Below are 18355 nucleotides of genomic sequence, written 5' to 3' on the forward strand. Positions count from 1 at the left end.
TTTTTTTTTTTTTTTTTTTTTACTGTTGTTCCAGAAGGGTGTTTAAGTCAGACACTCATGTTTGACTAAAGGTATCAAATAGTGACAGTTAGCTTAATCATAAATTTTCCAAGGTATGCGATGTGCCATTGTATTTGTTTTCCATCATGCATTTCTTTGTGAATCCTAAACATCTAAACAGTACATTTGTCAAATAATTTTATTTTTCCAACACCAAGGAGCCCTGCTTGGGATGGGACGGGATGGGAACGGTGCCAGAAAATCTGACCAGGGCTGTTCATTTTTGGGAGCCTTTCTTGGGTTCCAGTCTTACAGATCCAACCAGAAGAGTGGAGCTTGACACACTGCAATCTATTGACTGGCAGAAAGGTCATAACTTCTTGTGTGACTTGGCAATAATAATAAAGCAGGAACCACCGAGAAAGAACAAACTGCTTGATGTCCATTTTTGTCCTTAGTTTCCATGTTGTGTTCTTCTTTACTATAATTTAAGGAAGATGTTGCACTATTACACAGCTGACGTATCTATCGCTGTCCGGCTTATACTCCGCCTACCAGGTAAGTCACAACAGAGATCCGGGTTGACCAAACCAGACCGCTCCGTCCTGAGCTGGACCCTTTGGTGGAAACAGGCCTTTAGGTACCTTCTACATTTCAAGATATGAGGCAACAGATCCCCAAAGCATACTACTACCACCGTGCTTACTGCCTATGACAGTATAGTGTTTTCAAGTTTGAATCTGATGAAGCCCAAACTTACTCTCAGGAGAAAACATTTAAAATTAGCTTTCTTTTGGTTGTTTACATGCACTTTCGCTCCAAAGAAGCAACTGTGGCAGATTTAAATGAAGCCAAAGATTTGGTCGTGCACTAAACAGAACAAACTGTTGCAGAAAACTTATATACCAAACAATGAAAAGTCCTTTATTGCCATCAGAACATGAGTGAGAAAACCAGAGACAAAAATCTGACATGTCGTCAACTGTACAACCACCATTCACACACACACACACACACACACACAGAGCAGCCTTTCAAAAACGACGCGAGGGGTTACAGATACATGAGGGAATACAGTACTCACACAATGAGGTATAAAGGCAAACACAAACATACCAGATAGGGGCTTGGTCTTCACTCGCACACATGCAACTTGAACCAAAAGTACAAATACTCAAGTGCTCGTTCGTTCCTCTAAAACACAACATACAGGTGAGCAGAAATGTACAACAGCAGCATCTGGGTCATCGCGAGTCAACCGTACTCCCCCATTCATCTGTCTCTCAAATCGTTTGGTCATGCACAACGTTGCCCCTGGATTTAATACTTTTTGAGACTCCGAAAAGGAACCACTCCCCTTTCTCTGACTTGGGGGGGGGGGGGGATGTTCAGGGCAGATGAGCAAAGAGGGAAGAAATAATGTCGAGTCAGTAAAGTTGTTCTCTCCCCAAGGCAGAGTTTCTACGTTAGTTTGGACATTCAGTGTGTACATTAGCAGCAATTCTAGTGAATGAAACGATGGCTTTGTAAGTCAGATTAATAAACACCCTTTTATCCTCATGCACAGGACAGGCACCACCTATACACTCAGTAACTAAACACCATGCAAGTTAGAAAAATAGACTGCAAACTCACAAGACAGAGAAATCAAAGTTCGTCTCCACAGAAGAGGTTGCTTTCACTTCAATGTTTTATTTCATATTTTCCTAAGATGTGGAAATTGCAACAAAAAGAGGAAATTAAAATTTAATTTTTAGAGTGGTAACCAGGACAACAGTAACAACATGAGCAGAGAGCCACTGAGGTTTTCCAGTCCGTCTCTTACTCCATTTTCCAACCCAAACTGCCAGGTTCAAGACAGACACCTCGCTTTGTCTTAAGGTTTTTTCGGTCCTCTACGCTTGCGCCACGTCGACGCTTTGTATACGTATGCGTACCTGTGTCCTGTGTTTTATTTGAAGATGTCCTAACCCCTCCCCTCCGGTCTCACATGGTGCATCTGGAGCTGCGCGCCGCTGTGGTTTCATCAAGACACTAGTGTGGCTGAAGCTTAGCGCCGCCCGCCGCCTCCGACACAGAGAAAAGAGCCGCGGTTCAGTTCTTCTCTCATCTAATATGGTTCAAGTTTGCCGTCTTTCTGATCTCAGCCAGTCCAGTTTACAAGGCTGTGCAGGTGCAGCCCTGGACCCTCCAAAAAAAAAAGGCCTAAACAACAGGCAACGGCGGAAGAAGCGACATGTCTCAGGGAAGTTACTGTTTTTGTTGCTTCAACCCCCCCCATAAGTTTAGTTTTGTGGTTGCTGACACGTCATTCCTGGAATGAGTACCAGCGCCTTGAATTTTGTGTTTGGCACCTGTTTTCTGTCCCCCCCCTCACGTTGGTCAGCCATTCCTCCCACTTCTGGATCCTCTTTTTCACTCATCGCAGGTCTGTCCCTCCTTCAAATAAGAATATAACCTTCCTCTCAGGAAACAAAAACCAAACTTAATGGAAAAACTCAAGTTTATTATCTTTGTTTTTTTTTTTTTTCTTCATTTGTTATTATTTTTCTCTTTTTTTTTCTTTTTCTTTTTCAAATTCAAGGCACAATGTCTGTCGATATCCGCAATCTGTCCATCTTTACTCCCAGGTTCAGTGTGTGAAGCTTATTTTTGGACCGTCTCGCTCGTACGCTTACAACGTTCCTCGCAGTCCTCAACATTGTTTTAACACCGAGACACGTCTGTTTTGGTTGAGAGAGCAACCGCCGGGTCCAAACCAGTGATAAACAACGAACAAAATTAACATTAACATAAAGGAGGACACAAAGATAACCGTTTTCCAGGAAAAAAAAAAAAAAAGAAATAGAAAAAGAAAAAAAGAAAAAGTCTTGTCCTGTTTCTCGTGTTTCAGTATTTATAGAAATCAAGTCATATCCACCAGCTCTTTTTGGCAAGCTAGTTGATGTTTTTTTTAAATAAGCACTAAGTACTGATAGATAGGATAGCATACACAGTTAACGTGTGTTTTTAAGTAGATGCGTTTGTCGTTTTTTTGCACGTTTTCACTCTCGTATGAACTCAGGTATTTTGTCAGGTACTTTTCACTCATCTGTTTAAGGTTTTAAGTTAATGCAAGCAGGGACACAGTTTGCCATGGAGTCTTCATCTAGACTTGGGTTCGCGAGGAGCGAGGGGGCCGTCTGTTTATGAGACCCCGTTGACCAGAGTTAGGGTCTCGCCGGCCGAGGTCATGCTTTTGCTGGGGGAACGCTTGGAGGGCGTTCGCTCGTCCTTCTTGGCACTGGTGCCATTTTCCTGGGAAGGAAAACAAAAGGTTTTCTTGTAATTTATGTTACTAAAGTGAAAGCGGAAGTGTGTGTGATATCTCTGCCGTTACCTTGGGCTCAGGTCCAGCGTGGTTTTCCTTCTGGGGCACGTTCTGTCTGCTCTGGGACTCGGGACGGGATATGTAGTCGGCAACAGTCACTGGAAAAGGGTGAGATCCATTAGTAGGATCATTCCCACAACAGGAAAAAAGCTATTGGCTGAGACACCAGGACGTACCATTTTCCCCCGGCTGCCTGTCACGGCTGGCCGAACCTCCCTCTGGGCGGTTGCCACGGTTACGACGGCGGCGACTTCGGTTGCGCCGCTGAGGTCGGGCTTCTTCATCTAACAGATTTACAAAAGGAAGTGTTTTGATAAGCTGTTCTGATCTTCGGTCAGCATTTCAGAAGAAACCGAGGAGCGAGGTCCTTACCCAGCCCGTTCTCGTTGGGACCCGCCTGGCTGTCTGACTCGCCAGCGGCATCCATCACGCTAGGCTCCTGGTCGTTGCGGCGACGCCGTGATCGTCTGCGCCGGTCTCCCATGCCCTCGCTCATGTCTGTGTCAGCCAGCTCGCCCTCTCCCTCCAGCAGAGAGTACGGGTTGCTGTCGGGGTCCCGCAGCACTGGAGGCGTCACAAAGAAATATGACACTGCTGCCGACATGCAGCTACACCCTCTGTGTGACATCATTACATTGCTGAAATAGATAACCACCTACCTGAGCTGATGGAGTTGGAAGGCTTAGATCCAGACCCTCCACGGCCCCGTCCCGAGCTGGAGCCTCGGCCCCTGCCACCTCGTCTGGAGCCTCTCTCGTCCCCGCCCATGCCTCTGGGCCTCTGGTCTCGCTCAGTAACATCCTCTGACTCGGAGGCGTTGGACAGTTCAGAATTTGTACCTGCAGAAACCAAAGATACATGTCAGAAAGCAACCAGAAGTCTCACCGAGTTACGTTTAATTTATCTCATCCTCACCGTATCCAGAGTACTGGCTGTTGGAGGCCCGGCGTCCTCGGCCGCGTCCCCCGTAAGTACGTGAAGCATGGAGGGAGTTGCTGCTCTCATCCGTCGTGTAGCCTTTCTCCCGGTCACCGCCAGGGCCCCCAGTTCGGCTGGGAGGAGCACGGTACCCGACCCCGATCTGGCGGAGCTGCTCATCAATCTGGAGACGCTCCATGCGCAGCTGCTCCACCTCCTACGGTCCAGGAAACAGTTTTACATGAGACGTTGAAGAAAAAAAAAAAACCCTTTTACCTGCTACTAAATTATTATAACAACTTAGACCTAAAATATTTCCCTGGCTTTGGATTCAGCCAGTTGAGATTGCCTTAATTTGTTTCAGTGTAGCTGCAGCATTAAAACTCATCTGCTCTGGCCACCACTAGGTGGCAGTGTGGGGTAAATTTAAACATTTTCCTACAATATTCATCACTGTTAGTCAGACTGAGATGAGTTTTTCCATCACCTAATCCGTAAACATGAGAGAACGTTGTTACTACGTCTGCATCAGACACAAGGAAGCAAAAACAAAGATTTAAGCACAGGAGGAAGGAAACAGGAAATCTTTATTTAATTTTTTTAATAGTAGATGATCATGTCAGTAACTTTTCAACTCTTAAATGGCACCGATTAGACTTCAAGGGGTTGAGATAAAATAAAGCCCAGTCCAGTACCATATTGCTCCTCCATGAGTTCGGTTAAGAGTCTATTTACAGACAAATATGCTTGACAACAGTTAAAATACAATACAGGGTTGCCATTTACCAGCTTGGATGCTTTTCTGCTCTGTTCAGTTACAGATCCCAAAGTAGTTTAGCTGAGCTCACCGGTTTGGTTAGTTCTTTTAGCTGATGATACGACTGTTAAAGCTCTCACACAACTGAGCATGAATTTAAATAGTCAAACGTATCGGGTTATTTAAAATACATAGATTTCATAGATTAGGGATGTGTTTAGAGGTAGGACAAGGACACAAGTTCTGTAACTTGTATTTCTATTCCCAAGTACAGATTAATTCTGCATATTAGTCAGAAAAGACTAGTAGTAGTAGAGTCTCTGTCTACTACCCACCAACAGCCTGACCAAGGCCATCCATCATAGCTGCCTAAAGGAAGAGAAAAACACGTCTGCACAATTAACTAATTCTGCCAAGTTCTCTTTAATGCTTTATTTATCATTAAAACCAACTTAACTCTAAGGAGCCATGACGGTTGTGCTGGCCTTGGTCAGATCACTCCATGACTGATTAGGGATTAGAGGAATGTGATTGGTGCTTGAGTAGGCCTGCTTGTAAAACTGACTTGTATTTTCAGACGTCAAAATTAAGCTGTACTTCATTTGATTTGCACCTGCAGTTTCAAATATGGACATAAAAGTTACAAAACTTATGTCTCTTTGATAGCAGTGGAGGAGGAAGAAGAGGAGGAGGGGTCTCCACCTCACAGTGTGACAGCTGACTCCACCAATGACAGCTGAACCTCAAGGGAGGCGTGAAAAAAGCAAGGTGGGGAAGGGAAGGGGGAGGGCTTGGTGTTATTTTTGAAAGCAGAGGGTCCAGATAGCTGGTAATCTATACTCTGGTGTACCCTTCACCCCACCCCCACACAGAGGGGGCTATTTATAAAAGCACATGAGGTAAGGGCAAAATGAGGCACTCTCAGCAGCTTCCCCTCACGCTGGAGCTGGACAGGTGACCGATATGGGGCGACTGCTTCTAAGAAATTTATCTTCCATGTCAGTGAGCACATTTACAGATTTAAATGAGAAGAACGTGGCTGTGGGTTTACGTTTGGCTTTCGACAGAAACTGGCAAGAGGAGACTTTTGCTGCCATCTGCTGGCGAAAATAGGAGCTTAACCAACCTGAAGATAAGAGACGTGGTACTCCAACAGAGCCTGAGCATTGCTGATGTTCTCTTTAGTTCCCACGAACACGAAGGGAACCATGCCCTGATGGAGAATAAAGAAAAACAAAATAAAAATTAAACGAGCTAATTTATGGACTGTGTGTAAAAAAAAAAACAAACAAATGACATGAAGCAGATTTAACAGGAACACAACATCTTATCAGATACAGCCGACAGCTAAGCCAGCTGCTATAACAGACATATGCCGTGAAAGCGTGCTGTGTGCTACAAGCAAAGAAAGCTTAAAGACGAGCAACTAAAAAAAGAAAATGAAGCAGAAATGAAGCAGAACACAACATGTTTGCACTCTTCTGGAAATAAGCAGCTTTGCAACTGGAGAGCATAGCAGGTGGGCAGGTGGGTTACAGGGTGGGGGACTGGGAAAGCAGCCGAACGGTCCATTCACCTCTTTACTGCTGGCAGTGTCGTCTCTGCCAGCCCCCTGCCTGCCTACCTCCTCCCGGGGAAGCTTTTTATCGTTGTCTCCTTCGATCCGGACACGGACCACGCCCGACTTGTCCACGATTTCCTGGATGACTTTGCCGTTCTTGCCGATAACTTTGCCTGTGCGGAAAAAAAAAATTTAAAAAGTAAAAAAAAAACTGAGAAAAGTGGAAAAGAAACTTGTAAACAGGATGTACATGTGCAGTAATGAGGTGACGCCAACAAATCGAGATTTATCGGGAACGTCTGCCTGCTCACTCACCTACGAGGTTCCTGGGTACCTGAAAGTAGTCTTCTTTAAACTCAAGATACTCTCTAGCCTGTTTCACTGCCTCTGGGGTCTGAAACATCAAATATGAACGTACAGAACATCACTTATTACATCACGACAAGTCCAATGGAGCACAGACTCGTTTAACCGGCTCACCTCGCCGTAGATCCTGAACGTGCAGCTTTCCTCCTCCAGCTCGATGGCTGTGACACCGGGTACCTTCCTCGCTTGCTGGATGTTGGCACCGTGAGAGCCGATGGCGAGGCCCATCAGGTCCTCTCTGACTCGGACCTCTTCCTGGTATGCTGAAGCTAACTGCTTACTTGTCTACGTGACAACATTCAACAATTTGATGTTAAACATGTTGATTTGCATCAACAAGCGAGCTTGCAACACTAAAGCATCATCGCTGGTTTGGGCACCTTCTGGACAAACTTTGTTAGTGTTAACAGCTCAGCAAGTAGAGGATGAAATTATCTCCAGAAGTCATGAAGTTAGGGTGGCCCAGGGAGTGTTGAGAAATTAACACCTTCAATTGGTTTGGTTTGTTTTCACTTCGGGTTTTTGCACCGGCCGAGGAAAAAAGAAGAAGATGATCTGGTTTATTGACTGGACAGGACTGAAAACGGTTTGTTCACCGCAATCAACTATGGAGCAACACTCAGATTATTCAGTCTTTGGGGTTTCTATTTTTACTTTGGTGTTCAAACCTGATTTCCTGATCAGTCCGATTTATGTTTTTGGTCTGCACGGAGATTTTTTCATTTTCATTCCCCTCGTATGTAAATGCAGTTAAAATTATAAAAATAAAAGAAAAGCAGAGGGAAAAATGTGGGGTTTTGCATGGAAACGCTGTCATAAAAACAAAGACTAACTAAAAACAAAGACAGTGAAGGTCCACAAAGCAGGACAAGGCTACAAAAACTTAGCAAAGCATTTTCCAGGAACAATGGATGTCAATGGGGACCTGGAACTGACCCGGGTCTGATGTGGTCTTGATGCAAACAATAAATAAATAAAATTTGCCTTATTGCATTTTCATAAATCGAATAAAGGTTTAACAAGTCAGAAACCATGTTAACAAATCTTCATGCTCTGTAGAAGAATTCAGTCTTAGGTTTTGTACTGTTTACCAGGACCTGGTCTACTTTTCAGCAGCAATTTATCAGAGTTTGGAGTTGCAGTAAACCTGGATCCTCACCGTGGAATGTGGTGTATGAAGTTAGCAAAAGAGTATCTAAACAAGCACAATGCAGTTTAGAAACAAGTCCTGTGGACCAATGAGGTTAAAGTAGAAGTTTCCTGTCCAACTGTTAACACAGTGGTGGGAAATTATGCTTTGGGGTTGTGTTACAGCTAATGGTACAGGGAGCATTTTACAGGTAAAGGGAAGAATTAATTTATTAAGAATTCCAGCAAATTCTGGAGGCAAACATAAAAGCATCTGTAAATAAGCTGAAGATGAAAAGATGAAAATTATTCTAAACACACCTCAAAAGCCACAATGGACAACCTCGAGAGGCATAAGCTGAAGGTTTTACCATGACCCTCACACCCTCCTGGCCTTAACGTCACTGAAAAGCTCTACAAATACTAAAAAGATGCAAGACGGAAAACCTTGCAAGGACAGATGGAGGACAATCCCTCAAACAAGAACAGAAATAGAAAAACTCATGGCTCAAAAAGAAATAATAAAAAATAAGCATCTTCAAGCTGTAATACCAGCTACTAACCATGTAGGGTTCCCAAACTTTAGCTTCAGGCCTTTTCCCTTTTCTGTTGCATCAAAAATGTTAAAGATGAAAAGAGGAGGTCATTTCATCGTCTACTTGCTGAACTTTTAACCGTTGTAGGTCCATCAGGAGCTCTTTGTCCTTGTAGTTCATTTTTTACCTCATTTTTGCCCAACATTGTGCAGGTGTTACTGCATATGGGATTTTTTTTATAAAAAAATAAAAACGTTTCTCTTTAACAACTTTAAAATCACAATTTAATTTTTTCCTAAAGATAAACAGGACACAGGAAAAATTTACTACCCTTCAGGTCATTAAAGGACAAAAAAGTCCTCTTCTAAAAGCTATAAAAAGATTACGGAGGAATGTTTTTTTCCACTTTGAACTTCAGTCACTAAAAAGACCAAATATAATTATCTGGATCACATGTTATTGTTTTCATGAAAATAAAAAAACATTCATATGTATAATGCATTAGGTGATTGAGGTTTTAATCTAAAGACCAAAATCAATGTTTTTATTAATCGTATATTTAAGAATAATTTAGCAAAACATTTCTTTTATATTCTTAAACTCCAAAACATGTATTTTATGATAAAATATAACTAATTTTTCATGGTTCAACATTGTAATTGAATTAGAATTCGAAAGTGTTGAAATACATAAAAACGTGTCTTTTAGGGAAGTTTAAACCATTTAAATGGTTAAAATTTTTTTAATAATGACAGATTTAGTAGTTTTGATAATTATTCTATTCTATTACATGCCAGTGTGTGGATTTGACGCTGTGTTGATGCATTCATGTGAGATGAGCGTTTACCTCCAAATGTTTGGTGGCTTCCTCGTTGCGTGACATTAGAATGAGCTTGGTACGGATGCTGCGGAAATGCATGTCGCTGAGAAGAGCGGCACGTTTTACCGTCGTGTCATTTGTAGACTGTCATCAGAACAAAAACAGAGATTAAAATGACTTCAAAACATGGTTATTCAACTAAATCATGATTAGGTTTGGAGCCTTATATAATCAAAAAACACTAAATGTGTCATGAAAGTATAAATGACTCCGGAGAACCGACCAGCACGATGAGTTCGTGTGTTTGGGCGCTGTAGAAGATGCAGTTGGCTCCGATAGCTTTCCTGAAGTCTTTGTGAATGCTGTCGTTTGCACAGCTGTTGATTAAAAAATAAATATATATATAAAAAAACAGCCTTAAATTCTGATATACCATCATAACACTATGGATATGAGAACTTAACATAAAAAAGGTCTTTTTTCTATGTAGATAACACTTTAAATCCATTAAACTGTAAAAAAAAACATGCAAATTTATTTGAGTTTCTGGAACTCACATCTCCCTCAGATCTTCTGGGACCGGGATGGGGACCTTGTGGAAAGTGTTTCTAGAGGAAGGGCTGTTAGGGTTGAGAGGTCTGATGCGCTCCGATGTGACGATCTCGTTGTACGTGGCGTCACACGCCGCATATTCGATTACGTAGAACTGAAAAAAAGAACGACAGATACGAGACATTTGAAATCTAACGTACCCTAGATTTACTTTAATGAAAACAAATGTTTAAAAAGTTAAAGAATTGGACTAAGATTAAATAAAAAATGTTGACAAAGAAGAAGAGGTAGAGAGATGAACACTGTGTCCTCTGTGGTTAAAAGATGGAATAAGAGCCATCGGTCAGTGTAAAACATTCCTGTAGGTGCTTATCAGAGAAAACACCAGAGACTTAGTCCTAGTTTAATAATACACAATTTAAAACCCCTTAAATGAGCCTGAATGGGACATCAGTGTGAAGACAAAACACAGGGCGTGTAGGAAATGATAATTCAAAGGTCCGATGTCTGACTTGGTCAGGACATACGACTGAGCTCATTATCCAGCAGAACCTTCCTTGAAGCAAGCGGACGCAGAGGCTACATGAATGATTAGTAGTTGGTCTCCATGATCATTAAACACAGAGAGGAAACAAGCCCAGCTGTATCTCATCACCTCACCGAGTTTTAAACCCCGGAGACTAAAATTCAGGAACTACCGATTTATTATTTTACTGCTTCTTTCAGAGAAGATCTAGACAAAAAAAAAAAAAAAAACTAAAAAGGGTGGGGATGTAAAATCGTTTTGCTTCATTAGGCATCATCAGGAAAAATCTGTCATTTTTATTATTTTTGCCTTAAAATCAACCGCTCACCTCTCCCTTCATCATTCTGACTCGCGCCAGCCACCACCCACATGGCTCCTGCTCGTTGGCTCTGGAGTAAACCTGCAAACACAGAGCCAATGAAATCACCGTCTCAGCCTTATTTTCATGTATTCAGTAACTTACGATGACTAGACTTACCAAAAAAATAAAATAAAATAAAACAAAAAAACTTCAGGGTCAGTTTCTCTATTAAAATTAAAACCAAGGTATATTTTTAAAGCTTACAGATTTACATTTTTAACCCTCTAACACCTGAAATTCTGAAACAATAATACATTAATAAATAAAGAAAAAGAAAAAAGACTAAAATAAAATAACCTACTATTAAATATTAAATTATCAATAAATAAAATTAGGTATCAAATAAATATACAAATAAATAATTCAGTTTAATCTTTTGTTGCCTTATGTTCAAACTGTCAATGAAATTTAAATATAAAAATAAAAATAAAATAAAATGAAAATAAAAGACTATATGGGGCTTGCTTTGACAATAGTTATCAAGGTATTTTTAACATAATGGTCTAAAACACAGACATGTGAAAAAGAAAGTACCCCATCTTTCATTTCTACGGTTTTATGCATCAAGACAGAAAAATAATCTGGATCAGGTCTTAAAAATCATGTAAACCAACTAAAAATCAGCCTCAGATGAACAACATGTCGTTTCACATTGTGTCATTATTTCTAAACTAAACCAAAATGCAGAAACAGTGTGAGGAAAAAAAAAAGCAATTCTATAATTAGAGAGAACGACTATTAGCTTCAGTAACTCTCAAGTAAGCGTTTCCGGTATGACGCCATCGGTTGTCATATGGTTGTACGTGCACCATTAGCAGTTTATTGAGCTCTCTGAAGGTCCTAACACAGCATTTCAATCAGGCTGAGGTCTGGACTGACTGGAAGCAAAGCAAGAAAGAATTTATTACTAACATCACTTTGTAGAAATAACACATAGATCATCAGTGACCAAGCCTTTTCTGCACATCATTCTCTCAAGTTTACTCATTAGAAAATCCCACTAGCAAAACAGCAACATGCCTAATATGCAGCGCTGAAGCTTCCAGAGGCGACACGAATGCTGCCAAACACCAAAGATCATGTAAAGCTTTGGTGGCAGTGGTGCTACAACCGTTAGATGTATATCAGCGCAAAGCTGCTCTTCTCAGCTTTCAGAATACATTGGAATTACGCTGATGGCGTAAACCAGGGGTGGCCAACGTCGGTCCTCGAGAGCCACAATCCTGCAGGTTTTCCATGCATCCCTGCACCGACACACCTGACTTAAACTAATGAGTCATTGTGCAGATCCTTATAGGCTGTTGGATCCATTTAATTTGAGTCAGGTGCGTTGGTGCAAGGATGCATGGAAAACCTGCAGGATTGTGTCTCTTGGGGACCGACGTTGGCCACCCCTGGCGTAAACAGTCAAAGAGTTACGGTATTTCAAAGAATGTTGGTCATTTTCTGTCAAGGCTCTGGCTTTAAAGGGTTAAAGGAACAGCACAACGAACTGCAGAAACAACAAACACTGCCAAATGAAGCCAGAAAGCCACCACAGTAACAGACAAAGTTTTATAATTCAGTTTGTCCTGGATAACCAGCTCCATCTGTTGTGGAAAATGTTCACTGTAAGTCTAATTCCAAGATTTTTTTTAAATAAAATTGCTAAAAAAGTTTATCTACTCAATAATTTAAAAAGTTCTGTGACAATCAGTGTCTTCATGTGTTCATTTAACTTATTATATAATTTATTTAAATTATAAATAAAATACACTTTGAAATAAAATAACATGGCATCAGATCAGTACTTGGTATCAGCAGATATAAACCCCACATATCAGAATTGGAACAGACAGAAAAAATGGTATCAGAACATCCCTCGAACTTTCTGCTCACTTTGCGATATTTGAATAATTTAAGCGTAAACACTACATTTTGTGGCTGGATTGTAAACATCCTGGATGGGATATAAATGCCTGGAAAACTTCCGTAGATCACCTAAAAGGTAAGCTATCCATCGAATTTTACCCCACAGAGTAACACACTACCGTTCCTGAGAAACTGAGGACGATATATGTGATAGCACTCTGGGGCACCAGAAATCAAACAGTTTTAAGAGTTAAATAATGACACAATGGAAATGACCAAATGTTCATCTGAGGATGTATTTGCTTATTTTAACATCTGATTAGGACCAGATATCTTTTTTTTTTAATAGTTGTGTGTCGGTGCATTAAACCTGATCATTTCTTTTAGACCCGACTGTAGACAGAAGGGACCCTGACTCACCTCCACCTCCTCGCCTTCACCAATATCCTTGTGGTAGTCGGCTGGAGGAGGCAACCGCACGTCGCTGAAGGGAAGCTGTCTCTCTGGCTGCCAGCTACCACAAGATGAGACAAAACAAAAACAGTTAAAAGCTTTAAAAGATATTCTGCATAGCTCAACACGTCTAGCTCAATTCCACTTATATCACCATACCTTTGTTGCTCAATCCCTTCTTACTATATGTTGGTACATTAATGGATATAGTAAAAAATAAAACAGAAATGGCTCACAAAAAAAAAAAAAACTGGACACAAAAAATATATATTTTTTATTAAACTCTTATCTTGATTTGTTTCATGTCAAATACCCAATTAAATTAATCAGATTTAGGTGAAATTTTAGACCATTTTCACCAAAAAGGTGCATCATTCCTTCGTTATCTTATACAAGCAGCTCCATGTGCTCAGAGAAAGTAAAAAGAGAAGGAGGGGGGAGGGAATGGTCCCAAAAATGACACAGGGCACCATACTTCCACCCCTCCCATCTCACATACCTTGCTTCACTATTTTTAGGAGGCCCCTCTTCTACACTCAGAGCCATGTAGATACAGAACGACCTTAGGGATTGGTGAGGGGGGTTAAAGACGGACAGTAGGTGGATCTACGAGTAAAGGAAATCATGCCACATGTATGGCAGGGACACAGGGGGGTAGTGGAGGAGTTTGGGGGACGTGTGTGGACAGCTGCATCCAAGGCACAGGTGCTGAAGAGGGAAATTTTCAAAGCCTAAGGCCCAATCCTGGAGCAGTAATCATATTTCTCACTTACTACAGTTCAAGTTTAGCCCCCTCCCCATGTTAAGACCCTTCAGGTTGAGCAGAAGGAGCAGACTTACTTGTTCTCAAATGCGATTGTGAGCGAGTCTTCATGGACATCTTTGATAAAACCCTAAAAGAAGAAGAATTTTAGACATTGCAATAAGAGATGTTTTTTTTTTTCCTTTGCATGTAAACAAAACTCTCCAAGGCGTGCTACATCAACACTGTGACTGGAACGGAAAAAAAAAAAAAAAAAGAAGAAAAGAGCATCCAGGGCTTTTTTTGTAAAGCCAAGACATCGCTGACACAATTCTCTGGCTGTGAATTCAGTGATGAGAAACACTGGCTGACTGACTCCTCCTGACAGCCTGGAAATCTCCCTCTCTCACACACAGATACAGTAGACAAACAGGATTAAAATGCATGAGCCTTCTCTATGCTAGTGTGTATGGAAGCTGGAAGACAATCATTTTAGCAACGAGTGTTCACAAGTATCAGCCAATATGGACAGTTTATATGAGCGCCTGCAGACGGCTGCTTGACCATTCACAAATCTGTCATGTTATGCCATAAAACACAACCAACAACCCCCTTATGCGGGGCTTGAGTAGCTCAGAGTGGCACTACCGTATAAGGGACAGTAGTCAGATAGAATCATGAACTGAAAGCAAGCCTGAAGGTTGGAGACGCCAAAAACGGCAAAAATTACAAAATAAAAAGGCTAACACGTCTTAATGTCCAAATGGAGAAAAAAGGTATCCTCAAATTTAAGTAATTTATTCAACCCACTCTACAAATACCTTCTTTGCTAACCCTCTTTTTTTTGTCATTTTCCTAGATGTTTTGTCTTGTTTTACAGGCTGGTGAGCTGTCATCTACATAAAACAACAACACCCTGGTCATTTTGTTCTATAACCAAAAAAAGAAAAAAAGAATCCAACAAGGATTAATTAAACTGTTAGCTTTGAGGAAATAATGCTTCCTCTGACAAATGATTCAGACACAGTCTGGTATGAAAAGTGGATTTTGGCAACGATACCGAAATTAATCATGACATCCCTAGTGGCAGATCCTTGTATAACTTTTCATGTTAGACACAAATCTTAAGACATCTTTTCTAGTTTTTCTAAACGGTTTCACACACCTTCCATTATTATTATGCAAAAAAAGGATCACAATCCTCTTAAATTACAACAGAATCAGTTCAGCATCAACGCAGCACCATCACCATGTTTCTTGGGCATCACTTTAGTTGTACTTTGTATGTGTGACAGCTAAATCTTTCCAAGGAAACAACTGTTGGTAATGAAGCTAATCAGTGAGACTACAAACCCATCAGGAAGAACTTCGCTGAGGAAATAAATCAAGTGACATCTAGGGGATTTTTCTCATTGACTTCAAACCCAGAAGCATTGGCTTTGTTTTTCAAGGACTGACATCTGTCTTTTTTAATACACTGTAATCTTCCAGGTCAAAGGGCAGGAAAGCCATCTTCTCAACAGTACGTAAGCGATGGAAATGACAGCCCTTCATCATCGAGCCAGCGGCCACGTGTAGGTCCACATGGCGAGCGAGACCTTTTTTGAAACCATTCAAATGTTTTCTTTGATAAACAAATCAGATGGAAACTACAAATTTTTGTAGAGAAGAAGCTACAGGCCCTACAGACGCTCTATTTCCCTTAACACGTCTATAAACATTATCCTTAAACTACAACCTGCAAAACGACATTTTCAATGTCACTAACACTTAGGAGTCCATGTCATGTTCAAAACGAGAGCTGCGAGATAACAGGCATAACAGAGTTTCATGGAAAATGCCCATTCACGCCAGAGTCAAACTGTCACCCAGTAAAACAGAACAACAGGTGAGGCAGCATGAGAGTAAATATAGGTTCATCAACAGGACTGTCCTGTGGTTGGCTCACCAGCTAAAAGAAGCAGCACACAGATGAAGAAATGTGCTTTATTAAAGGCATAAAAGCATGTGATTTAAAATACCTTGTTAGAACCATAGTTTGTGACCAATAACCTAGAATTAACCCTACACACGACTTTCCTTTCAAAATAAGGAGAATTCAACATGAACGTTTCCATCTAAATGTGTTCGTGCAGAAAAGATATGAAAGTTTAGATTAGGCAGAAATGAAACAGAAACTGTAGATGAGCAGAAGTTTCTGCTCTCCAGAGCAACAAGCAATATGATCATGATACATTCACGTACATACAACCTGGGTTTATATATCATAATTCTTACTTCTGGGAGCTTTTCATGCAACATCACATCACAGGAACTGCACAAAAGGTGTCTGATTATCAGTTGAAAATGCTTCCATCTTAACGTTTAATGACAAACAAAAAAAACATTATTGAGACCCAATGTATACCATTTAAATAACAGGGTAGTCTTCATACGACTGTGATGTTAATATGGACAGACCATACACGGTGACAAGTGTACCTAGCTTTCCAGCTAACCACAGCTAGCTGCCCACCCCGATGGCCATCCTTGGTGGAACACCAAACCATCCCTGCTCATCATGACTAACCCAAAGCTAACATTAGCCAAGTACTGCTTAGCTAGGGCTGGGTTCAGGAGAACGAAGCAAGTTTTTTTTTAGTGAAGAAGAAAAAAACTTTAAACTTGATGAGCTAGAAACTACGACTGTTTTTAACAGGTTACCTTGTAGAAGGCCCCATTCGAGCCGCGAACTTCCACGGCCAGCCCGTCCATACTCGTCGGTAGATCCCCACGGCTGTGCTTTTCTGAAGCCGTTATGACTCCCTGCGAGTCCAGTAACGTTACCACCCCCAGCTTCGCCGGCCCGTCGCCGCTATCCGGTCGCTTGTGGATTTCCAGTGTTTCGGATAGGTAGGGAAGGGGCAAGAGGTGAAGGGGTTGGGGAGATGGGTGTGATGGTGTCAACTAAAACAACGCAGACGCCGTCTCAGGCAGCCAGTTAAGAGGGAGAAAGCCGCTGTCTATGTTTCCCCCCCTTCTTCTTCTTTTCTTGTCTGAATGTTGGATTTAAAGCTCGCGACGTAAAAGGTTCCGCCGGGAGCCGTTGGTGAAGTCTGGACGTGCGCGCGGAGGAGAACCAAGCTAATGATGCTTCAGCAGGAGGATGCTAGCTAATGGATAATTAGCTGGGAGGCTAGCTATCAACACCTTGATCCCCGTCAGTTTTCAGGGATGCTAGCAGGCTAGTGTTTGATAGCACTGGCTGCGTTTTGTTGGCTGTGAGTGTGGCGCTGTCGCTGCGTTGAATAATTGCTCAGAATTCGTCACCGGGGGGGTCGTCTCTTTAGTCCGTGGTATAATTTTCAGCGATGACTATTTCCCAAAAAGCGCTCGGAATGCACTAGCGCCCGGCGACTCCTTACACCAGCCACCCGTCCCCTCAAACACACGCCGACAGAGTGAATCAGAGGGACTGAATGACCTGGAACACCCCACCCCTTCGAACAAAGACCCGCCTAGTTCGGAAACTAGGCTTCTGATTAGTTAAAGTTTTGGACAATCAAGGTTTGCTGTCGTTGATTGGTTGAGCAAATAAGGGCCGGTCCAGACCCATAACCAATTAAATATAGAGAGTTGCGTTCTGACACAATCCATTGGTTTCGTCCAGTGTCCATTATAATTTAGCTCAAATTGACTGGCTCCCAAAGCAAATTTTGCCCACTCATTGATGAGCAAAGACCACTGGCAATTGTGTAAACAGCACCACAGCCGAGTTACTATATATACAATGCTTCAATTAAAAGTTGCATGGCAGAAATACAAGAAACAAAACATTTTTGTGATTTTTTTATTTTACTTAGCTTTTGGCAAATTGTATCACCCTCAGCCACACATGGACGATAAGAATCATTAATTTACTTCAAGAGTAGAGAAGTAGAAGAAATCAAGCAAAAGCTCATAATGATAAGCTTCCATAGCAGCTGAAATACTGCACGAGAAGATCAGATATGGACAAGGAGTGATGCGAGGAAGCAGCTGTGAGAGACAGAAAGGAGAGGGCAGGGGTCAGGGGGGGAAAGCCACAGTGTTCATGAATACTCACAATAAAGATTAACAATTAAAGCTCCAATATATACAGGAAAGAAAGCAGTGGACACAGGGCTTGATTTGTACTCACTCTAGTACACAATTGTGTACTAGAGTGAGTACATATATATATATATATATATATATATATATATACATATATATATATATATATATATATATATATATATATATATATATATATATATATATATATATATATATATATATATATATATATATATATATATATATCCACTCAGCTGTATTTTTGTTAATTCTTTTACTTTTCAATCCAAGCTCTATATGTTAAAGAAATGGTATATGTGCTATTTGGATAGTTCTG

At 41.2% G+C, this 18355-nt stretch overlaps 1 protein-coding gene across 2 annotated transcripts; it reads right to left on the bottom strand.

Moving 5' to 3' along the window:
* Positions 1-903: 903 nt before the first annotated feature.
* Positions 904-17386, bottom strand: fxr2 (fragile X mental retardation, autosomal homolog 2). 2 transcript variants are annotated; one of them, XM_041985435.1, is made up of 17 exons: positions 16645-17386; positions 14040-14092; positions 13167-13260; positions 10863-10934; positions 10014-10162; positions 9740-9833; positions 9484-9600; positions 7087-7257; positions 6922-7000; positions 6670-6779; positions 6172-6258; positions 4286-4505; positions 4030-4209; positions 3743-3934; positions 3547-3654; positions 3380-3468; positions 904-3297 (listed from the first exon to the last, which is right to left on the bottom strand). In XM_041985435.1, the coding sequence occupies exons 1-17, from the start codon at positions 16693-16695 to the stop codon at positions 3187-3189; spliced, it is 1977 nt and encodes a 658-aa protein (XP_041841369.1). In that variant the 5' UTR covers positions 16696-17386; the 3' UTR covers positions 904-3186. The 2 variants fall into 2 exon arrangements, with proteins under 2 accessions (XP_041841369.1, XP_041841368.1); XM_041985434.1 differs by having other exon boundaries at positions 6622-6779.
* Positions 17387-18355: the final 969 nt, after the last annotated feature.

The sequence above is a fragment of the Melanotaenia boesemani genome, chromosome 5 (genome assembly GCF_017639745.1).
Source record: "Melanotaenia boesemani isolate fMelBoe1 chromosome 5, fMelBoe1.pri, whole genome shotgun sequence".
NCBI classification, from domain to species: Eukaryota; Metazoa; Chordata; class Actinopteri; order Atheriniformes; family Melanotaeniidae; genus Melanotaenia; species Melanotaenia boesemani.

Coding starts and splice junctions, on each gene's coding strand:
- fxr2 (XM_041985434.1), bottom strand. CDS start 16,695: ATGGACGGGCTGGCCGTGGAAGTTCGCGGCTCGAATGGGGCCTTCTAC. Junction 3,469..3,546: donor CAGGCAGCCGGGGGAAAATG/GTACGTCCTGGT, acceptor ACCCTTTTCCAG/TGACTGTTGCCGACTACATA. Junction 3,298..3,379: donor ACGCTGGACCTGAGCCCAAG/GTAACGGCAGAG, acceptor TTTCCTTCCCAG/GAAAATGGCACCAGTGCCAA.